Source organism: Macrotis lagotis, chromosome X (assembly GCF_037893015.1).
Source record: "Macrotis lagotis isolate mMagLag1 chromosome X, bilby.v1.9.chrom.fasta, whole genome shotgun sequence".
Lineage (NCBI taxonomy): Eukaryota > Metazoa > Chordata > Mammalia > Peramelemorphia > Peramelidae > Macrotis > Macrotis lagotis.
In genome coordinates, this window is record NC_133666.1 from 15,152,130 (window position 1) to 15,174,220 (window position 22,091).

Consider the following 22,091-nt stretch of genomic DNA (forward strand, 5'->3'; position numbering starts at 1 on the left):
CTTTTGTCAAACCTCAGTCCTGCACTACAGTCACCATTTAATGCCTCAGTTCCTATTTACAAGTTCTCCACGACTGGAATTCTCTCTCCTTATGTCTTTCTCTGGACTCCCCTGGCTTCCTTCAAGTCTTAGACTTTAAGTCCTATTTTCTGCAAGAATCCTCCAGTTCTCCTTAATCTTAAAGCCTTCCCTCTGACAATTATCTCTAATTTATCCTGTGTGTATCTTATTTGTGCATAATTGTTTGCCCGTTAAATCCCCCCGTTTTGTTTTGATGCCTTTCTTTCTATCCTTCAGGGCCTGGCACATAGCAAATACTAAATGTTTTTGTGTTAATACTTTCCTGATTCTCCTACTTCTCTGACCCTTCTCTATTTCTTCTGTTGACTTCTCACTTATAGTATGCCCTTGGTATTCCCAAGAATTCTGTCCTAGGTTGTTCTTCTCTTTTTCTTCTATAACCCATCTCTTGATATTCTCATCAGGTCCCATAGGTTTAACTATCATCCCTATGCACATGATTCCAAGATCTCTCTATATATATCCAGCACCTGTTTCTCCTCTATTCGTCAGTCCCACATCACCAGTTGCTTAATAGACACTTCAAACTTGCTATTTTCAAAACTGGACTCACCTTTTCCCCTTAAACCTTTCCCTCTTCTCAAGTGACCTATTCCTGTCTAACATCATCATTTTGCCAGTCTTTTAGGTTGTTCACCTTCGTATTATCTTTTATTTCTCACCGTCCCTCCCTTGACATAGGTAATCAGTTGCTGAATTTTGCTACATCCCCTGCCTCCAATCTTTTCTTTCCATTCACAAAGTTAGATTAATTCAAGTCCTCAAAACAAAAAGGTCTCCTGTCTCAAGTCTCACCCCTCTAGTTTATTTTTGTACCCTTGCCAAAGTACTTTCTCTTAAGTGCAGATCAGACCATGTGACCCCTTATTCAATCAATTCCAGTATTTTCCTATTGTCTCTAGGATAAAATATAAGCTACTCTTTTATCTTTTAGAGCTCTTCACAACCTGACCCCAAACTAACTTTCCATCATTGTTGGACATTACCCTCCCCTCCCACACTCCGCAATATAGCCAGACTGACCCCTCCTCTTTGCCTCACACATTCCACTCTCTTTTTAAGTTTTTGTACCAACCATCCCCCATGTTTATGATGCATTTCCTGCTTCACCTCCACTTCATAGAGTCCATTTCTTCCTTCAAGAAACAGCTCAAGCCCTACTTTCTATTTGAAGCCTTTCTTAGTTGCCCTCAAATTATATTGCATTTAACTACTTTGCATTTATTTGTAGTTTTCCCCCTTTATAGCTTTATTCATAAAGTTTATTTATTTATAGGTTTATTCAAAAAGCTTACTTGTTGCTGGCCCCATCGGAATATTGGCTTTTTGAAAGTAGGGATTGTTTTACTAATACAGTATTCAGCACATAGTAGGTACTTCATAAATGTTTGATTGGTTATCTCTTAGGGAAATGGCTCTTGGTTTTATATGTTTCTGTCAGTTTCTCATATTTGAGACATTTGGTACTTAGCAATGATATTTGATGTAAAGATTTCCCTCCAGGACAGTTTCCCTTATTATTCTAGTTGCATTGCTTTTATTTATTTAGAAGTTTTTTAGATTCAAGTAATGAAAATTATCTACTTCTTTTTGCTTTGTGATCTCCTCTGTCTCTCCCTGTTTTTTTTGAGTTAATGGGTTTTTTGGGGGGTTGATGGGGGTGCGTTTCCCCCACCCCAACCCCAGCCATAATTGTTAGAAATATCTCCATCTATTTTTCTTTTTCATTTTCATTTTTATTGAAATCTTTTGTTTTCAATTTCCTTCATTTCAGAATATCTCCCTCCTCCCTCCTCCCCACAGTCATCTCTTGTAGCAAAAATAAAGGGTTAAAAAAAAATCAGTAAAAACTAACCAACCAATGAACTATATTTGACAATATATGCAATGTTCCACAACCATAGTCCTCTACCTCTATGAAAAAGGGAGGGTTGTCCAGCGCCTTCCCTCTCAGATTACCTTCTATTTACATTTTCTGTTTACACAGTATGAATCTTGTATGTACTTAGTTATTTGCAGTGGTCACGTTTTTGCCTTTCTTGGCATCCTCGGTATTTAGCATACTGACTAGCACATAGTAAGTGTTTAATAATGTGTAATCATCATTTTTACATATAACTTAATGCTTATTTTTTGCATGGGGGTTCTTTCCATTTAATTGTTACAGTCATTATGTATATTGTTTGCTTGGTTCTACTTACTTAGCTGTTCATCAAGGCTTCTCATGATTCTCTGAATTCTTCATATTCATCATTTCTTACTGTGCAGTAAAATTGTATTCATTACTTTACTACAGTTTGTTAAGCCATTTCCCAATTAATGTATATCTACTTTGCTTATTGTTCTTTGGTACCAAAAAGGTTCTGTTATGAACATTTTTTATGTTTATGGGACCTTGGTTTCTATCATCAGCCATCAGATCACTTGATTCAAAGGGTATGGCATTATTTTCAGTTGCTTTCCAGAATATTTGAATCAATGAACAAATCCACCAACAGTGTACTTGCCCTACCCCTAACATTGGTTATTTTCATCTTTTGTCATCTTTGACATTTTGCTGAGTATTAGGTCCACCTTCAGAGTTGTTTTGATTCAGATTTTTCTCATTACAGATATTGTGAACATTCTTTCTTATGATTATTGATACTTTTCTATTTTTCTTTTGAGAATTGCATCTTCATATCTTTTGACCATTGTAGAATGAGTGTCAGTCTTAACATATTTTTGTGACTTCTATTTATATCACAGACCCTCATCAGAGGTATCTTATGCAAAGATTTTGACCCCAAAGGACAGCTGCCCTATCCTAGTTCATTTTTTATACAAAAACATGTCACTTCTGTGAAAAGAAAATTAACTATTCAATCTTAATTTGATCACTTCTAGACCTTTGTTTAAAGATTCTCCCTCAGTTATAAAAAGAAAAACATGTAACTCGTCTTTGTTTTTTTTAATGAATTTTAAATGGTATTACCTTGAAGATGTACATCATTTATCTATTTTGAACTTAGCAATTAAACTAATAACAAATAGTTTTGATAATTGATTACTGACTTATAATTTAAGGTCTGAAAGTAATTCTGACTTTGTTTTTCCTTTCTTCATTATTTCTCTTGAGAGTTTTGATCATGTATTCTTCGAGTGAATTTTGTTAGCATTTTGTTTAGTTTTATAAGATACTCCCTTGGTAGCTTGGTATGGCACTAAATCAGTGAATGAATTTAGGTAGAATCATAATTTTTATTTTATTAGTTCAATCCAGCCAGGAATAATTAATATTCCTACAGTTATTTTAAAAGAGTATTCTATAATTAAATTTATTCATCTTGAGTGGATCTTAGTAGAAATCTCTCAAATACTTTAGGCATTTCAAAGTTATTTTGAATGGAGTTTCTTTGTTTTTTTCTGTGTTTTGTTACTGCTGTACAGAAATGTTAATTATAGTAAAGTCAAAAAGCATTTATTAATCTTCAACTTTGTTCTAGGCATTGTGCTAAGTGTTGGGAATATAAATAAAGTCAAAAAACAGTCTCTGACCTCAAGGAACTTCTAATCTAATGGAGGAAGCTGCATGTAAACAACTAAGTACAAACAAGATATATACTATAAGCTTAAGAAAAACTACTTTACTGAAGTTATTGCCTCAATTAGTTCCTTTGTTAATTCTCTGGGTTTCCTCAGTAAATTGTTTTCTACAAATTGGGATAGTTTTGTCTCCTCTTTGGTTATCTTTTATGACTTTAATTTCTTTCTCTTCCTTTTGCTAGACTTTTTAGAATAGTCAAAAGTCGGGAGAGGGGGCATACTTACTCTTGTGTTTTGAAAAGTATCTAATGTTATTCCCTTTGCAAATAATGTTAACTTTTAATATTATGTTAATTGTTTTTCTAATGTTAAACCATTGTTGCATAAGGAGTATGAATTCAGCTTGGTCACAGAGAAGGATTATTTGGAAATGTTATAGTCACCTTGAAAGACTTTTATTTAAAAATTTTACATCAGTGTTCATTAATGATATTGAAATTTGATTCTCTTACTTTTTTATTACCCCTATTACACACTAATATCATATTTGCTTCATGAAAAGAATTTTGTATAATGTTTTCTTTCTCAAAGTTTTAGAATATTTTATGTAACAATAGTAATAATTGTTCTTTAAATGTTTGATAGAATTCACTTGCAATCTCATCCTGACCAATTTTTTTTTGGTAGTTTATTCATGGGTTAATCATTTTCTGTGATTGGGTTGGATTTTATGTGTTCTTAATTTGGGTATTTTATGTTTTCATAGATCATCTGTTTCTTTAAAATTCTCAGTTTGGCTATACTGTGTATAGTGGGTTTTAGTAATTATATTTATTCTGTTTTGATTTCATGACTTTTCATTCAACAAAGGATTTATTTTTGGTACTTATTTTGGGGTTGTTAATTTGTTGATTGTCTAATTTTATAAGGTGAATACTCCATTCATTAAGTGTATCTTTTTTATATTAATGACACACACATCTCAAGAGATGTCATTTTCTTTCATACAACTATTAATTGTTTCTAAGGATTTCTTTGACTTATTCATTATTAAGCATGTCATTCCAAAGTCTTCATTAAGTCTTTTCTGTTTCTTTCATTACAAGTTTTATTGCATAGTAGTATAGAAAGAATATGAGTATTTCCTGACTATATTTATTTATATTTTTTTTCTGTTCTCTAGAACATAACCTATTTTTAAAGATATCTATTGATGTGGCAATTTTGTATAGTCTTTAATGTTTTCATTCTGAAGCTGTCACGTATCTCTCATATCTAACTCTTCCAATATTTTGTTTACTTAAATATTGTGCTTTTATGTATCTACTTCTAGGAAAGGAACATTCAAGTTTCCTAGAACTATTATAATTACTGTCTATGTCTTACTGCAGTTAACCTTTCCTTTATGAATTTGGATAACATGTCATTTGATGTATATATGTTTAGTATCAATGTTTCATTGTCTATGGCACCTTTGAACTTAATGTAGTTTCCTGGTGTATTTTGGTTTTGTAAATTTTTTTTTCTCTGATAGCATGATTGGAATATTTTTTTCAAAATCACTTGGTACATAGTAAATTTTCTTCCAATTTTTTATTTTAATTCCATATGCAACTTAATTTTAAATGTTTTTCATATACACACAAATCAGATCATGGGATTTTGTTGTCCTTTTTAGTTTTATTAGTTTACTTAATCTAGTCACATTTAAGCTTATGGTTGGTTTATGCTATCCTCTATTATTTCTTTTGAATTGATTTTTATCTCCTTTTAAGTCAATCCTTTGTACCAGCAATTAGTTTTACTCACACTGGTTTGATGCTAGGCTATTTCCACAGGGTCTCTCTACCCCTTCAATTTATTAGCCGTAGTTCCTAGAACTTACTTAAATTGCTAATTTTTCTTCCTTTCTTTTTTGTTTATTTGTTTGCCCTCCTCTTCTGAATCTTCCTTTTCCCTTTCTGGTCAGGTCTGCCATTCACTATCTTCCTTCCCTTTCTCCCTGACCTCTGAGTTTAGGATAGCATTTTTTTTCAGAATCCATGAAATTTTCATTTAATTTGTTTTCTTTTTGATGTTTCTGACCTTTTAATAGATTCTGAATTGTTTTTACAGAATTCATGGGCTATGTCCCTTACTTATCTCCCCTCTTTGTCCCTCCTTAGGGTAGAGTTTCTGGGGTCCCAAATTTGAACTCCCACTTCTATCCCATTTTTATATTATTGTATTGGAAGATCTTATTCCATTTCCAGCTCTCCCCCTCCCCCCAACTTCACTCTTAGAAATATTAATCATTAGGGAGTACAGTGTCAGATGGAAACAGGGTTACATTATGGGAATCACTTTGTCTTAAGTCATGAGGCCTAGTTATGTCTTCTGTCTTTATCATGATTACTCACAATGCTCAAGGTCACGTTAACTTATCCATGACTCTGTAATCTCTCCTACAACCCTGGATGCTTTGATAGCCCTGGCAGGTGGGTCTCATAAATGCCTTTTCCTGGGGAAGGATGATGCCTAACTGTTTCATAGAGAAAGTGTTCTAATGTGGAAATTTGCTCATGATGAAACTGATTATAAATTCTTTGCCTCTTACTACAGATATAAACTTTACTTCCCAAGTCCCCTCACACGAATGGTTTTTAGTAGCACCTTTTCATTTTCCCTGTAGGAGTGAAGCCCATCCCACTTCTGAACTGGGTGAGAGTACAGCTCCTTTCCTGTTTGTCTTGCTTTACTTCTATCCATTCATATGACTTCCCACAAAATATATTGATTCACTTTTAGAGGAGTGTGAGATTGAATACTGATTCAGCTCTTCAGTCTTTATTCCTCCCCTTCTCCTGGTTCTTTAAGTACCCTTAAATCTTTAGCCCCTTAGGTAGTTTTTACCCTTTGCCCCTTGATGATCCCTCTTTGTTCTTTCATTTATCCTTCAGTCTAATTTTTTTTAAAAAACATACAAACCTGAGTCAGTTGATCTTCATTAACCTTTACTTGATAATTGCACTTATTTATTTGTCTTGTGTTTCTCTTGTTTGGAGTATTTGAAAGTTGACTTCTGTTAACTCTTTTTTAAAAAAGAAATATCTCAAATAACTTTCTTTTGTTGAAGGTTTAACTTTTTTTTTCCCAAGGATGATTAAGCTCAGCTTTTCTGATGCTGTTATTTTGGGTTTTAGCTTGAGCTCCTTTGCTCTTTGGAATATCTTATTCCATTCTTTCTCTGATTTCTACAGAGTAATCCTTGGTAATTTGAATTGGCATTTGTTTATACCTGAAAGTCTTTGTCCTGGCTGCTTGTAAAATTTATTGTTTGTTATGGAATTTGTGAAATGTAACCACAAATAATAGCCTTTGAGTTTCAAGTGTGTTTTCCCCTCCTCTGACATCAATTTGAGTATTCGGCTGATCAATATTTTGCTTTCTATATTCAAATTTTGATAAAGTTTTTTTTTTAATTTTTGCTGTAGCAATGATATTCAGCTTTTTATTTATCATGTTCTTCATATTCCACCCATGTTCTTCCAATAATATAAGTTATTTCTGAGCATCCTGCTTTCCAGGATTTTGGTTTGGATAGAATGTGTTGTTGCCCTTTGCTTTTCTTTCAAAACTTCTCATTGAGTGTACAGATTCTTCATAGTATTCCTCTATGTTTTGACTTTTCTTCGTTAATTCTATATTGTGAGCTCATATTTTTGACCCAATTTCTATTCTAATATCTTTCTTGAAAAGTTTTATTTCTCTTTTGAACAATCCTGAAGTTTCTTGCTGTTGTTCTGTGATTTCAAGGGCATCCCCAGAATCTATGCACTGGAGATTTTTATTTTATTGATCTTCACAAAGTTGTAAAGGCAGGAAGCATAATGTAGTGGATAGAGTTGATCTTGGAGCCTGGAAAACCTTAGCTCACAGCCTGCTTCTGTTATATGTTGGCTGTGTGACCTGGGCAAGTCACTTAACCTCCCTTGTCCTAAGTCACCCTCTAAGACTGTAAGTTTCCAGAAAAGGTACTAACTTGCATTGGCAGAAGGAGCTTCTTTATCCTTAGGATACATATATCAATAAAACTAGTCCTTATCCTCACCGTATTATAACACATGTTCAATGTGTTATAGATTTTCTTTTCTTTTTAATTTTTTTCCTTCTTTTCTTTGTCTTTGAATCTCTGTTTATCTGCTTTGGAGCTAGTTTTGTACCCAGACTTACTTCACTGAACTTTTTACCTTTCAGCCTTTTGCATTCTCATGGAGCAAGACATTGGCTTCCCAACCCTATTCTGCACTTTTACCTTTGTCCCAAAGCTCTCCTGAGGCTGAGCATCCTTAGGTTCCTAATGCTGGGGGAAGTGGAAATAAACTTCATGGAGAGGAGCAAACACAGTTGGGTTTCCAGCCCCTTTTCTCTTTGGCTTAGAAGTTCCTTTTCCTTCTAGCTAGTTTCATATTGTTATCTTTTGCACTCTCTCCTACTCTCCCTGTTCATTTTCTCTCCTTTTTCTTCATGCATTTGGGCAGAATCAGCATCTTCTATCCCTTATAGAGTGATAATGGGTTTAGACTGAATCACTGCCATTTGGTGACCTGGGTAGGGTACAAGAACTTAAAGCAAAAACCAAGGAGTTTGTTTGTGCTGGCTGTCTCAGCATGTGCAGTTTGCAGGTGGTGACAATGATTAGCAGTTCAAAATATCTTAATACCATTTTATTTCATGAGATTTTCAATTTGGACAGTGATTTTGTCTTCTACTGTGGCTCCAGTTTTAATTATTCTATACCTGTCATATTTCCTTCTTTTTGATATTTTTAGGTTGCCAAGGTTTACTGAAGACAACTAATCTAGTGTTGATCACATTTGGCATAACAGCTGCAGATCATTTCCTTTATTTCATCTTAATTTGGTGCAAATTCATCCTTTTCATTTTCTCAAAATTTTGGATCTACAATTTTCCTCTTCAACATACCAAATTAATCAGTTGTATGCTTATTTTATTGGTCTTGTCAAAATATCACACATAACTTGTCATCTTTGTAGTTTTTTGTTTCTAATATTGTTTTTCTGTTTTTTGATTCTCAGTATGTTGATTTGATTCAATTCTTTGTTTCATGCTCCCTTCCAGTAATGACTTTTTTTTAGGTTTTTTTGCAAGGCAATGGGGTCAAGTGGCCTGCCCAAGGCCACACAGCTAGGTCATTATTAAGTGTCTGAGACCCGATTTGAACCCAGGTACTCCTGACTCCAGGGCCGGTGCTTTCTCCACTGTGCCACCTGGCTTCCCAGTAACGACTTTTAATGTTTTTTGTTATTTTTTAATTCTTACATGTATCTTAAATTTCTGCTATGTTGTGAGATCTGTTGTGTTCTTCATTGTTTTTCATGCTTTTCATGTTGTAAGTTAACTTCTGATTCTGAATTTTAGGTTCTATGTCTTAAGGTTTTTTTTTCCCTCAGCTCTTATATTTTATGTTCTTTAGCTTTACTTACTCTGAAATTTTCTGTTTTATAGTTTCTTCTAACTCTACCATTCTGTTTCATGTTTTGCAGTTCCTTCTAGCTTTGCCATTTTATACCATTCATTTTAAAGTCCCTCCCAGGGGTGGCTAGGTGGCACAGTGGATAAAGCACCGGCCCTGGAGTCAGGAGTACCTGGATTCAAATCTGGTCTCAGACACTTAATAATGACCTAGCTGTGTGGCCTTGGGCAAGCCACTTGACCCCATTGCCCAGCAAAAACCTAAAAAAAAATAAAGTCCCTCTCAGATCTGACATTCCTTCCTCAGTTTTCCACAGGCTCTTGCAACTCTGAGATTCCTTTCACTATTTACATTCTATGTTCTAAATTTATTTTCCAGTAGATTCTAAGATGCCTTCTATCTGTGACATGCTTTGTTTTAAGGTCACGTCTAACCGTGACTTTCTTTAAAGTTCTTAAAATAATTTATTCTTATTTTTTAAAGTCTAACTTAGCTCAGGTTCCTCTTTTCTGCATTACATGGGCTTTTACTGTTCTGAAGTTCTTTTAAACCTCCCATTCTATGTCTTGAAGTTTTTTGTTTTTTGTTTTTTTTCTCCAGGATTTCCATTGTAGGCTCTGTGGCCACTTGGAGCTCTGGTGTCCTCTGGTCTATATTCTTAGATTGTTTCCAGGTCTGATATCCTCTAGTTTATCTCTTTTCTAAGAGCTCCTCCACAGCCAATTCATTCAATGTTGAAAGTTCTTAGGTGGCTCCTAGTTCTCACATTCTCTGCCCTTTGTTCTGAAGTCCCTTCTAGCTTTATCATAGTTTTCTATGTTCTATAGAATTTTGAATCTTGTTTTCTGTTTTAAGATCACTTCCAACAATGAGGTTCTATGTTTTCTCTTCTATAATCCTTCTTTGCTTTGAAATTGGTGTCTGTTTTAAGATCTCTTTGGGTTATAGCATCTTAAATAACATGTTCTGTGTTCTAATTTCCCTCCTAAACCTGACACATTCTATTCTCCATTCTAAGTGTTCTTTCCAGGAATGAAATACTATATTCTAAGGTCTCTAATATTTTAAGTTCTGCATTCTAAGGTTCTTTCAAGCTGTGTACTTCTTTGTTTTAAGGTTGCTTCCAGCTCTAACAATTCTCTGTTCTCAGTTAAGCTCTTTCCTAGTTCTGATGAGTCTATGTTTTATCATCCTTCGTAGCAGTGGTATTGTCTTTTCTATGTTCTAAGGGTCCTTCCAGCCAGAGCTAGAGTTTTTTCTTCTAGCTAGGTCTTTTTTGGTTCGGACATTTTGTGTCATACTTTCTTGGTACCTTCCAGCTTTTGACATTTTGTAGTCTTAAGTTCTAAGATGCTTCCCAGAGCTGAGATCTCTTCTAATTCTATGTTTTTAAAGACATTTGATGTCATCATGCCATTCTATGTTCTAAAGTCAATTCCAGATCATTCTATGTTCTTCTATGCCCCAATATTCCTCAAGGCTCTGATATTTTCTCTGCTGCATTCTAGTCTCTGTAAGTACTGTCATTGTTTGTTCTTTATTCTAAGCAAATTTCTAGCTCTGGTATTCTTTAATCTGAGATCCTTCCTATCAATGATACTCTTTGTTCTCAGATTTCTTTCAGCTCTAACATTCTACATCCTTCATTTTGTGACCTAAGATCCCACCCAGAACTTTACTTTTTACTCAGCCTGACCTCCTCTTCTCGTTCTGACATTCTGTGTCCTAAGGTCCCTCCCAACTCTGGCCTGAAGGCCCTCTTCCTTCTTGTTCTGACATTTTATGTTCCATGGTTTCTCTTCTTCTTTTCCATTTTTGTGGAGGTTATCAGAGTTAAGTGACTTGCCCGGGATCACAAAACTAGTGTCTGGGGTTTAAACTCTAGTCCTCCTGATCCCAGGGCCAGTGCTCTAGCCACTGTGTCATCTACCTGCTCCCTCTATTCCAAGGTTTTTCACAGCTTTGACATTCTTTCTCCAAGTGTCCCTTTCAGGGCTGACATTCTTTTTGAGGTCCCTTTTGGGGTTGGCATTCTTTCATCCGAGGACCCTCCCAGCATTGAGAGTCCTCTCTGTTCTAATTAGGTCTATGTCAGCATTTATAGTTTTTGTTTTAGGGTCCCTCTGATTTCTGATATTCTGTCTCTTGTGCCCTGTCCAGGATGACATTTTCGTGCTGTGTTTAAAGCTCTCTTCCAGCTCTGACATTCTCTATTTTAAGCATCTCTTAAAGTGCTTGGATACCTCTCAGCTCTGACATTTTGTGTTCTGAGGTCCCTTCCAGCTCTGACATTGGGGACCAGAGTCCCTCTTGCATTTGACATTCTAAGTTCTAAAATCTCTCCCACATCTGAATTTAGAAGTACTATGTTCTGTCCTCATTTCTAAGGGCCCTTCTAGTTCACATAATTCTTGGAGGTCAGACGATCCAGAGTAGTTCCACCTAGAATTTCCCAAATCTTCCACTCCTCCATTTTGGACTACAGAAGTTTATGTTTGCTTGGCTACTGCCTTGAAAATGAATTTTGTTTGTGCGTTCCATACTAGGTAAGCTCCTTGAAGGCAGCAATTGAGCCTTTAAATACTCTGCTAGACCCCCCAATGACAGTCTCCACAGACCACAGTGGGTCCCTAGTGTCTGTTAATGACAGTTCATTACTGCCAGGGAAAACATGGCGGTGAGAACAGCAGGTCTACTTTGGTAGACACATTTCCTTGGGGTTAAGTTACAAGTCCTCATCTCATGGTAATTAAAGAGACAGCTGAATGCCCTTCTCAAATTGCCTGTGGCTGACTTCAGTCCTAAAAGAAGACAAGTCATTCAAAATGGTTTGCATTGAATGATTATTGTTTCCCAAACAGTTGTCTACATTACCCAGAAAGCCTTTTAGTACTAGTTAGATATGACAAACTTTCAACAATTTGAAATAGATGAATAGATAATAGCAGAATAATATTCTAGAGTAATACAATGCTAATTGATGGAAACAAATTGGTTGAATACATTTTTAGGAGAGTGTAATTGCAGGGACAGGTTCTCATACTTGATGGCTCCTCTGGACACTGGTTTTTTCCCCCTTTGACATTTTCTGTTTTCTTCCCCTTTGACAGTTGACTGCTTTAGCTCACAAAATGCTAAGGTTTATCTGTGACGTTCACAAGGGATTTCTTTTAATTTTACCTGATTTTCTAGAAAATACTTGAGGTTTTTCTTTAATTTTGCTCAAAAATAAGCAGCTCCAAGAGTCCTAGGTGCTTTAGATTCCTGTGACTTTTCTTCAGTCTGCACCCCCTCCTTTTCCCCCCTTCTACCCAGAGCTCTTTAAGTAATAGGCTACCTGTCACTCAATCTTTTCTTTCTGTAGGTTTTGCATCTCCTTGTGCTGACCAAGTGGTATTTTCTTATCACTCAAATCCCTTTTTTCTTTTCTTTAAAAAGAGGATAACATGCCAGATTTTTTCCAATGTCACAGGTTCCTATTTCTTGATCTGAAATTCCCCTTTCCCTAAATCCTCAGCCACCCTATTCCATGCATCTTGGGTCTGCTCCCCCTTTTCCCCTCACTTTACCCGAATAGCAACCTTTTCCATTGCTCTGGCATCTGCTAGCCATGCCAGTAGCTTTGGGGAAACTCCATACCTGTCTATTTTTAAGGAAATGTGCTTGAAGACAAAATAGTATTGGATCTCATCCTGGATCTTGGATGGTATCCCGGTTTTCATAAAAGGTCAAAGGGTGGGTATGCAGCCCGGCCAGACTGGGCCCCTTCCCCCAGAGGGAGGAGGAGGAGGGGAATGTAGACGAAAGTGACTGATGAGTCTATAAGTGTAGCCCCCTGACACCAAAGGAATTCTAGCAACTCAACTCAATGTCCTTTTCTAGCCTAGGCATGATTGGTGTATTCAAAGGTCCCTGGGGTCTGCTTATCTTAGGGTGGTGCATTTTTAAAAGGCTCCAGTTCACTTTGCCCTCCTGTGTGTGAAATAATGTTAGCCTTTGACCATTCAGAATTAGTTTGTAGTCCTGGGCAGAGTTGGTTTCCTGGGGTGCAGTTAAGTAACTGCAGTTTCTCACCCCAGGACCAGAACAAGATTGTGACCTAGTGTGGCAACACGGGGCTGTTCTGCTAAAGCTGTGAATGCAAATAAACACTGTAGTTAGAATGGAAGAGTGTGTGGTTCAGCTTCTATAACTTGAGATCCCAAATTGGATTGGTATAAATGGAATCTATAAACCAGAGTTTAATAAGTATGACTTCAATCTAAAGAGATGGCTTCCCATTTAAAAAGGGAAGTGGTGATTATAGAGCGCTAGTATGGCATTATCAAAAACAGGTGATGCCAGTTTCACCTCATTTCTTTTTTTCCCCCTGGGTTATTTCCTTAGATCAGGGAAAATGAGAAAGACTATCAAATGATTTGTAATAGTGCAGAGAGAAGTGGGCTAGAGAATTGTACAGTCTGGAGAGTTCAGAACTAGTTGAATGACTGGGTTGAAAGAGTGATTATTAATGGAGTTGGCATCAGCTTGGAAGAAGGTCTCTAATAGAATGCCCTAGGGAATCTTTTCCCAAATGATAATATCATCCTATGTGTGACCTTTGGCAAATCACTCAATCTCTCTAGGTCTTGACATCTTGTTTCCTTAATTTGTCAATTGAAAGAAATGGCATACAAACCACCACTTTTCCTCTCCCTTCCCCTCCTACTTCAAGCATTGAATTTTACTTCCATTTTTATATATTGCCTATCTCAGTCTTTAGGCTGGGGAGGGTACCTTCCCACTATCGATTCAATTTCTGATGCTTCCAAAGTCATACTACATCACTAAGTTATTTCATCGGTCATTTTTATAATACCTCCCTTTGTCCTGAAAAAAAATGTGTTGGTGATTGACATTGGAATCATATATCCATATTGGTACTTTACTAATTATTTCCCCAGATTTTCTAGAACTAGAGGTAGCTATATGTTTTTCCATCTCTTTATGGACTTTATCTTTAAAGAAAAAGCAATACTAACAACGAGATGTTGATCTGTCCCACAGAAATAAATCTATAGAGATATTGTTCATGTTGTTTTCTGAAAATTATGGAAAAGAGGTGTGCTCGTGAAAAGACACATTGTAGCCAGCCAATTCCAACGGTTACCCACATTTAATCATCAAAAATCAAGGAAACAGAGAGACCTGCAATAGGTTTTCAGAACAGGCATGCACACTACAGAACTAATCGTTTAAAAATATCACTGAACATCCTCTGTGGAGTAATCAGATTTAGAATCATGTGGAAGCAAAATCATGAAATCACAACTTGTCACTTGAAACATATGTAGCTCACTTCATGCAAATATTATTTTAGTTACACATTGCATTAACGAACATACCCAGCATAAACACAAAGTCTGGAACACATAGAAAACAGAGTAGAGTTTGTCAATTTCTGTTTGGAAATACATACAGTTAGAATGGAGGCCAAAGTCACCGTTCTCAATGGAACGACTATATCTATGAAACATATACATGTGGGCACTTACTGAGGGAGTAAGCTCGTACCCCCATACTGACAACTAAGCTTCCACGCACTACATTTGTGAATAAAGCATTGAATGAATGACTATAGATAATGGATACCTAGAACAAACCAATGGCTTACATTTGATCAAGAGAAGAGGATTAAGGAAGCAACCAAAATCCATTGGCTGGTAGGTGAACTGCACAAGTATATTTCACAATTAGCACAAATAAGAGCACCAGACCAATTTGGAATTCTGCCGTACTGCTTGCTCACTGTTGTTAGTATGCCATTTAGGTTCAGTCATCCTGGTACATAGTTGTAATTGCCATCTGCACAATGCCCAAGTTGATCTGGAATCAGGATTGACCTCCCACAGGCAACTGTGAGTGGGGAGGGTAAAATAGGATGCACTTCAAGGAGTAGTGATGCTCAATCAGGGCCACTCCACCTATTGCAAACTTGTAATTACAGCGAATTTGTGGAGTCTTGCACTAGGTGTTCTATTCAATTGCCCTCATTTCTCTGTTTGAGGATCCCAGTCTCCCAAGTGGACTGTTAGAAGAATCAAGAATTGGTATCTTTTGACAGAAGCCTTCTAAACCTCACCAGAATAGTCTGTTCACAGCTACCTTCCTGATGATTTTCTTGGCAATCGTTGCCCTATGACTAAGAATCTTGCATCATCTGGTACTTCATCTGTGAATACTTCTTTTTTTAAATGGTGACATTCTCAGTCAAATGTGGATTTAAATGGAAACTCCATCGATGCTGAAAGAAATAAGAAGAAAATCCTATCAGTGTACAAATCTGACAACAGGTCAAGAGATGGTAATAAAAAAAAGAAATCCAAATGTGAATTTGTTAGCAAATAAAAAAAAATCTGTGTTCAAAACTCTTCTAAAAAGATCTTTCAAAAGTGGCATAACTTATGAAAGAAGTAAGTTCCATGAGTTGTTCAAAACCAATCCAGGAGAATTGATGATTATCTTTCCCTTTGTTTAGTTGACTCCCAACTTTTTCTAATAAAACAAAATGCTGTTGTTATGAGTTCTTGATCAATCTTGCAGTAATTGTGCATGATATTGATGCTCTCTCCAGTCTTCATTCAGTTTCCACCACCACTGCCCTGTTTCTGCTCCCCAGTTAGTCATCCCCTAAAAACTTTTAACTATATTACAATAGGAGGTTGGGGGAGGGGGGACCCTGCCCTTTCCCTAAGGCAAATTTCTCACTCATTCACACTGTAAAAATTGTTTCCTCCTTAACCTTAAATTTAGAATTTCCAAACTGTAATCAAGTCTCTAGTTTTCTGTATCTGAAATTCTAAAATGAGTACAGAAATATGTGTCAGCTAGATCATCTATCTGTGTGACATCATAAAATCTACTCTAAGACAATGGGAATCTCTTTTCAAGAAAAAAAAATCAGAACTGGCTAGCTAAACTCAATGCCATATTATAAAAGAAATTTCTCCATGTATTCTCTTTTTTCCAGAACTGTAAACAAAAATATTTAAGTACACAAAAAAAAGAAAAACTATGCAGTTTCCTCCATCAGCTTTTAAGCATTCTTTGTGTAGCATCTTAAACGTTTAGTCCAAAACCCAGGCTTTCTGGGATGCTGACTTAGTGGCTCTGAAGAAATCAGATCGTCTCTACCAAATATCGCTGGTGAAGCTAAGCTCCTTGGATGACAAAGGCAGCAGAGGGCTGTTCCTATGAAATTCGGGAGCGTTCTTTGCGGCATTATTTAGAGGTAGTTGTCCGTTGAGCAGTGTCAAGGGTATGTTGCAGTAAGTATGGTGGTGGGACCCTAGAGAAGCTATCGGCAAAGAGGACGTTGGCATCTCATAATTGTAACTTCTGCAACAGTGTCTCATTGGCATTGAATCTGTTTGGTGGAAATCACTCAGATCTGCCTGAGAGGCGACCAAAGCAGCAGAGGTACTGGTGACGGCAATCGAGGGTGCGGTCTGCAGTTCTCCAAAAAGGCCTTGCTCTGCTGAGTCCAGGACTTGGCGACGGGACAGTGTCACTTTTTTCTTGATGGGCATCTCATACACCAAGTGCTTCCAAAACTTGGAATTCAGTTTGCTGCTCTGGGTGCCTTTCCACTTGACCAGGGATAGAAGCTTGATGTTTCTCTTCAGCAGTTCCACTTCTCGGCAGTTCACCTTCTCTTTTAATTCTGTGCACTCGATCCAGATAACTTTGATTTCTCCACTGACCAGCATGCTATGGAGCCTGGTTTCCAGCTCAAAAATACTCCATCCTCTCCTGAGAACATAGTCCGGAGTGAGTACGATAATAAGTCTTCTGCTTTGTTCAACGCATCTCGTGAGATCTTCAATGTAGGCTACAAATATGAGATAGAGGAAGAAAAGAGAGAAGAGAGGGAGTTAGGGAGGGAGAGAGAGAGAGAGAGAGGGAGGGAGGGAAAGAGGGAGAGGGAGAGGGAGAGAGAGAGAGAATATGAATAAAATAAAGAGTAGATGTGTACTATGGTTTAGCAAAGCTTTTGTCTTTCCCTAAATTATATGATTTTTTTTTCTGGCAAGGTATATTCAAAAGGCCCATTGCCTTCATTTTAAAAGAATGCCATTTCTCCCAGTCCCATTTTTTCACCCAACATCAATATCACAGAGTATTCTATAGACTAATAAAAACTAAGTCCTTTGGAGTTTGGGTGTATTTCAGCAATCTCTACTTTAGCATTTACTCTAAAGCATGCTAACACTTTTCAAGGGAACAACCAACCAGCTGAATGATGCAAAGAGACAGAGAGAACATAAACCAACACAGGGGTATGGTATTCATGGGTTTGGTCTTGATATTTTTTTTCCTGGATCCCAATAGTACACATGCCAGTTTCCAGATATGATCTATTTGCCACATAGTGGTATAGCAGAGATACCCTGGATTGCACTGCCTCCCCAATTGGTGCTCAGAGTACTTTCTGACATTTTCAGCTTGACTTCTCCATTTGTCTTCTTGATAAGGAAGCAGGACTGCTCAATCTGTTGGTTGGCTTTGTTTGGGGATGGACAATGGGGGGAGCAGTCTAGCCTGACTAAGAGATGTTGTATAACTTGGGAGTTTGAGTGAAATACATCCTGATTAGCTAGTCAGTTTTTCCCATGGAGCAAGCACAGGGCAATCCCAAAAGGAAACCCACAAAAGTTAACAAATAAAAACATGCACATAAGGTGCTTCATAGAGAACATGTCTTTACTCAGCAGAGCATAGGTGCTCATCTAATGCATGCTTCTCCTGAATGGAAGGAAGAAGTGTCTACAGAGTCATGTCAACATTTATCACTTCAGATCTGGGAACCAGTGGTCCCCTCTAGCAGGAACACCATGAAGACCCCCAGACTTGTAGGAAGTAGGATCCTAAAAAAATAATCCAGTGTCGGGGTGGAGGCAAGATGGTGGCAAGAGAAGAGCCTCTCTTAAGTGTTCTCTCCAAACTATTTCAAAAACCTTAACTAAATTTTTGAGAAACAGAACCCACAGAAAGATCCAGTGAGGCAATTCTCCAGCCCAAGGTAACCTGGAAAATAGTGGGAAGCTCTATTCCACAGGATTGGAGGAATGGCATATTACTGGAGGGAAAGAGCTTCAGCCTCCTGGGAACAGCCCCAGGGCACATGGGAGTTCCAGCTCCCGGCAACAGAAGCAATTTCCTGACCTGTGCCCCAGGGAACATCAAGCACAACTTGGAAGATCAGCAGGGAGACCTCTGCCACAGAGAGCAAGAATCCCAGGCTCTCAGCATGACCATAGCACATTGTGCAGCTCAGGTCCTCAGCATGGCTGGCACTCAGTGCAGCCTAGATCCCAGGAAATGGAAGCAGGCCTGTGGAGCCATCTAGCAGGAGCCTCCAGGCAGCTGCTTCCTGAGTGCTCAGCCCAAGGAAAGTAAGGGAGTGGAGGGAGATTGTCGAGGTCTGTCCTCTGTCCCTGGAACAGGACTATGGGGCTGTGACAACATTCAGACCCTGGCTGCAGTCTAGGCCCCCCCATAGAGCAGGGACCCCCCCAGCCTCTGGGGAAGAAGGGTGAGCTTGTGGTCATTCACAGACCAGGAGAGCAGTCAGAACCTCTCACACTGAGTTCCTTGTGGGAGGGGTGTCCCAATAAAACTCAAAAGCTCAGGAAGCACCCCAAAACCAGGCACAGGATGGGGAAATGACTAAACAGAAAAAAAGGAACCTGACCATAGACAATTATTTTGGTCCCATGGAGGATCAAAATACTCAATCTGGAGATGAGAAAGTCCAAGCTTCTGTGCCTAAAGACTCCGAGAAATATAGAAGTTGGGCTCAGGCTATGATAGAGCTCAAAAAATATTTTTTAAATCAAGCAAGGGAGATAGAAGAAAAATTAGGAAAAGAAATGAGATGCAGGAAAAACATGGAAATGAAGTCAGCAGCTTAGTCAAGGAGATACAAAAAAATGCTAAAGAAAATAACATGTTAAAACCCAGCTTAGGTCAAATGGATAAAACAATTCAAAAAGTTATTGAGGAGAAGAATGTTTTAAAAAGCAGAATTGGTCAGATTTGGAAAAGGAGACAAGAAAGCTCTCTGAGGAAAATAAATCCTTCAGATGTACAATGGAGCTAAAGGAAGCTGTTGAATTTGCAAGAAATCAAGACACAATACTTCAACACCAAAACAATGAAAAATTAGAATAAAACGTAAAATATCTCATTGAAAAAAAATAACTAATCTTGGAAAACAGATCCAGAAATGATAATTTAAAAATTATTGGGATACCTGAAAGTCATGATCAGGAAAAGAGCCTTGATCTCATCTTTAAAGAATTCCTACAGGAAAATTGCCCTGATATCCTAGAAGCAGAGGGCAAAATAGAAATTGAGGGAATACACCGATCTCCTCTGGAAAGAAATCCAAAAAAACAACCCCAAGAAATATTATAGCCAAGTTCCAGAACTCCCAAGTCAAAGAGAAAATATCACAAGCAGCCAGAAGGACAAAATTCAGATATCGTGGGTCTGCAGTCAGGATCACACAAGACTTAGCAGCAACTATATTAAAGGCTTGTAGGGCTTGGAATATAATATTCCAGAAGGCAAAAGAGCTTGGAATGCAACCTAGAATCAACTCCCCAGAAAAACTGAACATCCTCTTCCAGGGGAAAAGATGGACTTTCAATGAAACAGGGGAATTCCAAATGTTCCTGTTGAAACGACCAGAGCTGAACAGAAAGTTTGACCTTCAAGTATAGGACTCAGGTGAAGAGTAGAGAGTGGAGGAGAAGGGTAAATTATGAGGGACTTAATGATGATGAACTGCATGTATTCCTGCATGGAAAAGTGATACTTATAATACTGATATGAACCTGCTCATTTAAAAAAAAACAGGTAGAAGGAGCTTTTATAGAAAAGGCACAGGAGAAAGCTGAATTTGAAGATTATAATATATGGTAAAAATGGAATGGGTGAAAGGGAAATGTACTGGGAGAAAGAGAAAGGAGAGGTAGAATAGGCTAAGATCTTTCATATAAAATATATTTAAAGTAGCTTTGGCAATGGTATGGAAGGAGGGAAGGCAAGAAGGAATGAGGCAGCCTTTATTCACATCAGACATGGCTCAGAGAGGAAACAATATACACAGTCAATAGGGTATAGACATCGAGAGAAAAAGGGAGAGAAGGGGGAATGTGGGTGATAGAGGAAAGGGCCGATCATATGAGAGGATAGTCACATATAACACATTTTCTTTTTTTTACTTTTTGCAAGGTGGTGGGATTGGGTGGTCTGTCCAGGATCACTAGGCTGGGTGGTTGCTGTTTCTCTGGGGTGGGATGTGGGCTTGGGGCCTCTTGACCCCAGGGCTGGTGCTCTGTCTGCTGCACTACCTGGTTGCCCCACAGCACATTTTTGAAAAGAGACAGAGTGAAAGGAGAGAGAAAATATAATAGATGGTAATGGGGAGGAATGAATGGATGGAGGGAATTACAATCAGCAACAACTGTGGAAAAATATGTGAGTAGCTACTATGATGGACTTATGATAAAGAAAATGATACACCTGAGAGAGAGCTGATGGTATCAGAACACAGACTGAAACACATTTTTCTCTTTCTTTTACTTTATTTCTCATGAGGGTTTATATTTTTGTGAAGAAGGGGTATTATGTTACTCTTTTTTGTTTGTTTTTTTAGGTTTTTGCAAGGCAAATGGGGTTAAGTGGCTTGCCCAAGGCCACACAGCTAGGTAATTATTAAGTGTCTGAGACCGGATTTGAACCCAGGTACTCCTGACTCCAAGGCCAGTGCTTTATCCACTACGCCACCTAGCCGCCCATTATGTTTACTCTTAAACAAGAATATTTTAGTAATGTGTAAATAAATTAAAGAAAAATAAAAAAAAATAATCCAGTGTCTCACAAAGATGTACTTTTAATGGAAATTCTCCCTTTTCCAAGTCTTTGCTTCATCACTTGGTAGAAAGAAATGAATTTGCAAAGGGAAACAAAACAATCCTTTTATATTATAAACAAAAAGAGGTTAAACACTGAACAGGGGCTCCTTCAGCAATGTGATTTTAATGGTATCAAATCCTTGGTTCCCCCCCATGCATTGGTTAAAATGACTATTAACACAGGATTATAGATGAAAAGCAGGTCATTTAATCTAATTTAGTTATTTTAGTCTTTTAGGTACTTTACAGATGAGGAAACTGAGGCACCAAGGGGAGAAGTGACTTGCCCAGAGTCATAGATAGGATTGTAGCTTAAAGGGACCTCTAAGAACATCTAATCATAGAATTATAGATTAAGAGATGGAAGTGACCTTTGAGGTCATCTAGTTGAATTCACTCATTTTGCATTTGGGAAAATTGAGGGTTTAATAAATGAAGTGATTTGGCCAAGTTATACAGATAGTGAGTACCAGAGGCAGAATTGGAGCCTGTGGATTCTGAATCCAAACCCAGAGTTCTTTCTACAGGACTTCAAAAGAAGGAGCTGTGGGAAAGGAGACCACTGAGAATTTTAAATGCTTTATCATAAGAGATTACATAGAGAGAAAAAAAAATCAGCATTTCAATTGGCACAGAGTGGCTTCTTTAGGAGGAAAAACAGGGAAGATATCACTTGAGCTTGGAACCCAATGGAAATAAAGGTAGTAAGACTTAGTACAGTGGAAATATATTGTCTTAATATATTAACAACTCTGATTCTTCATTTACTTCCTTTCTTTCTGTTGCCCAAAAGAAAGAAGTTACTTGAGAAGCATCATCATTAGAGGACAGATTTGTAAGACACAGTAAAACAGGTCATCATCTTTCTTATTATTCTTTTTCTCCATTTCTAAAAATAAGTAAAGAAACAAATTTTAAAAAATCTCAGAATCCTGGTGTGAGGTCAGGTGCATCTGACTTTAGGCAGACTTATTTGTTATAATTTAGATTAATTTTCAAAGGGTGTAATTATTCATTTTAAATCATTCTTTACTTTATCCAATAAT

General features: G+C 37.4%; 1 protein-coding gene and 1 long non-coding RNA gene across 3 annotated transcripts in view; one reads left to right on the plus strand and one right to left on the minus strand.

The window, feature by feature from the left end:
- LOC141502594 (uncharacterized) overlaps positions 1 to 22,091 on the plus strand; it is a 168,636-nt gene that overhangs the window by 51,925 nt on the left and 94,620 nt on the right. The gene's annotated exons all lie outside the window — the stretch shown is intronic.
- IL1RAPL2 (interleukin 1 receptor accessory protein like 2) overlaps positions 14,239 to 22,091 on the minus strand; it is a 1,037,032-nt gene continuing 1,029,179 nt past the window's right edge. For both annotated transcript variants that reach the window (XM_074207403.1, XM_074207404.1), the window contains one exon: positions 14,239 to 16,952. In XM_074207403.1, the coding sequence (XP_074063504.1) occupies positions 16,252 to 16,952 (701 nt within the window). In that variant the 3' untranslated portion in view covers positions 14,239 to 16,251. The remainder of the gene's footprint in view (positions 16,953 to 22,091) is intronic.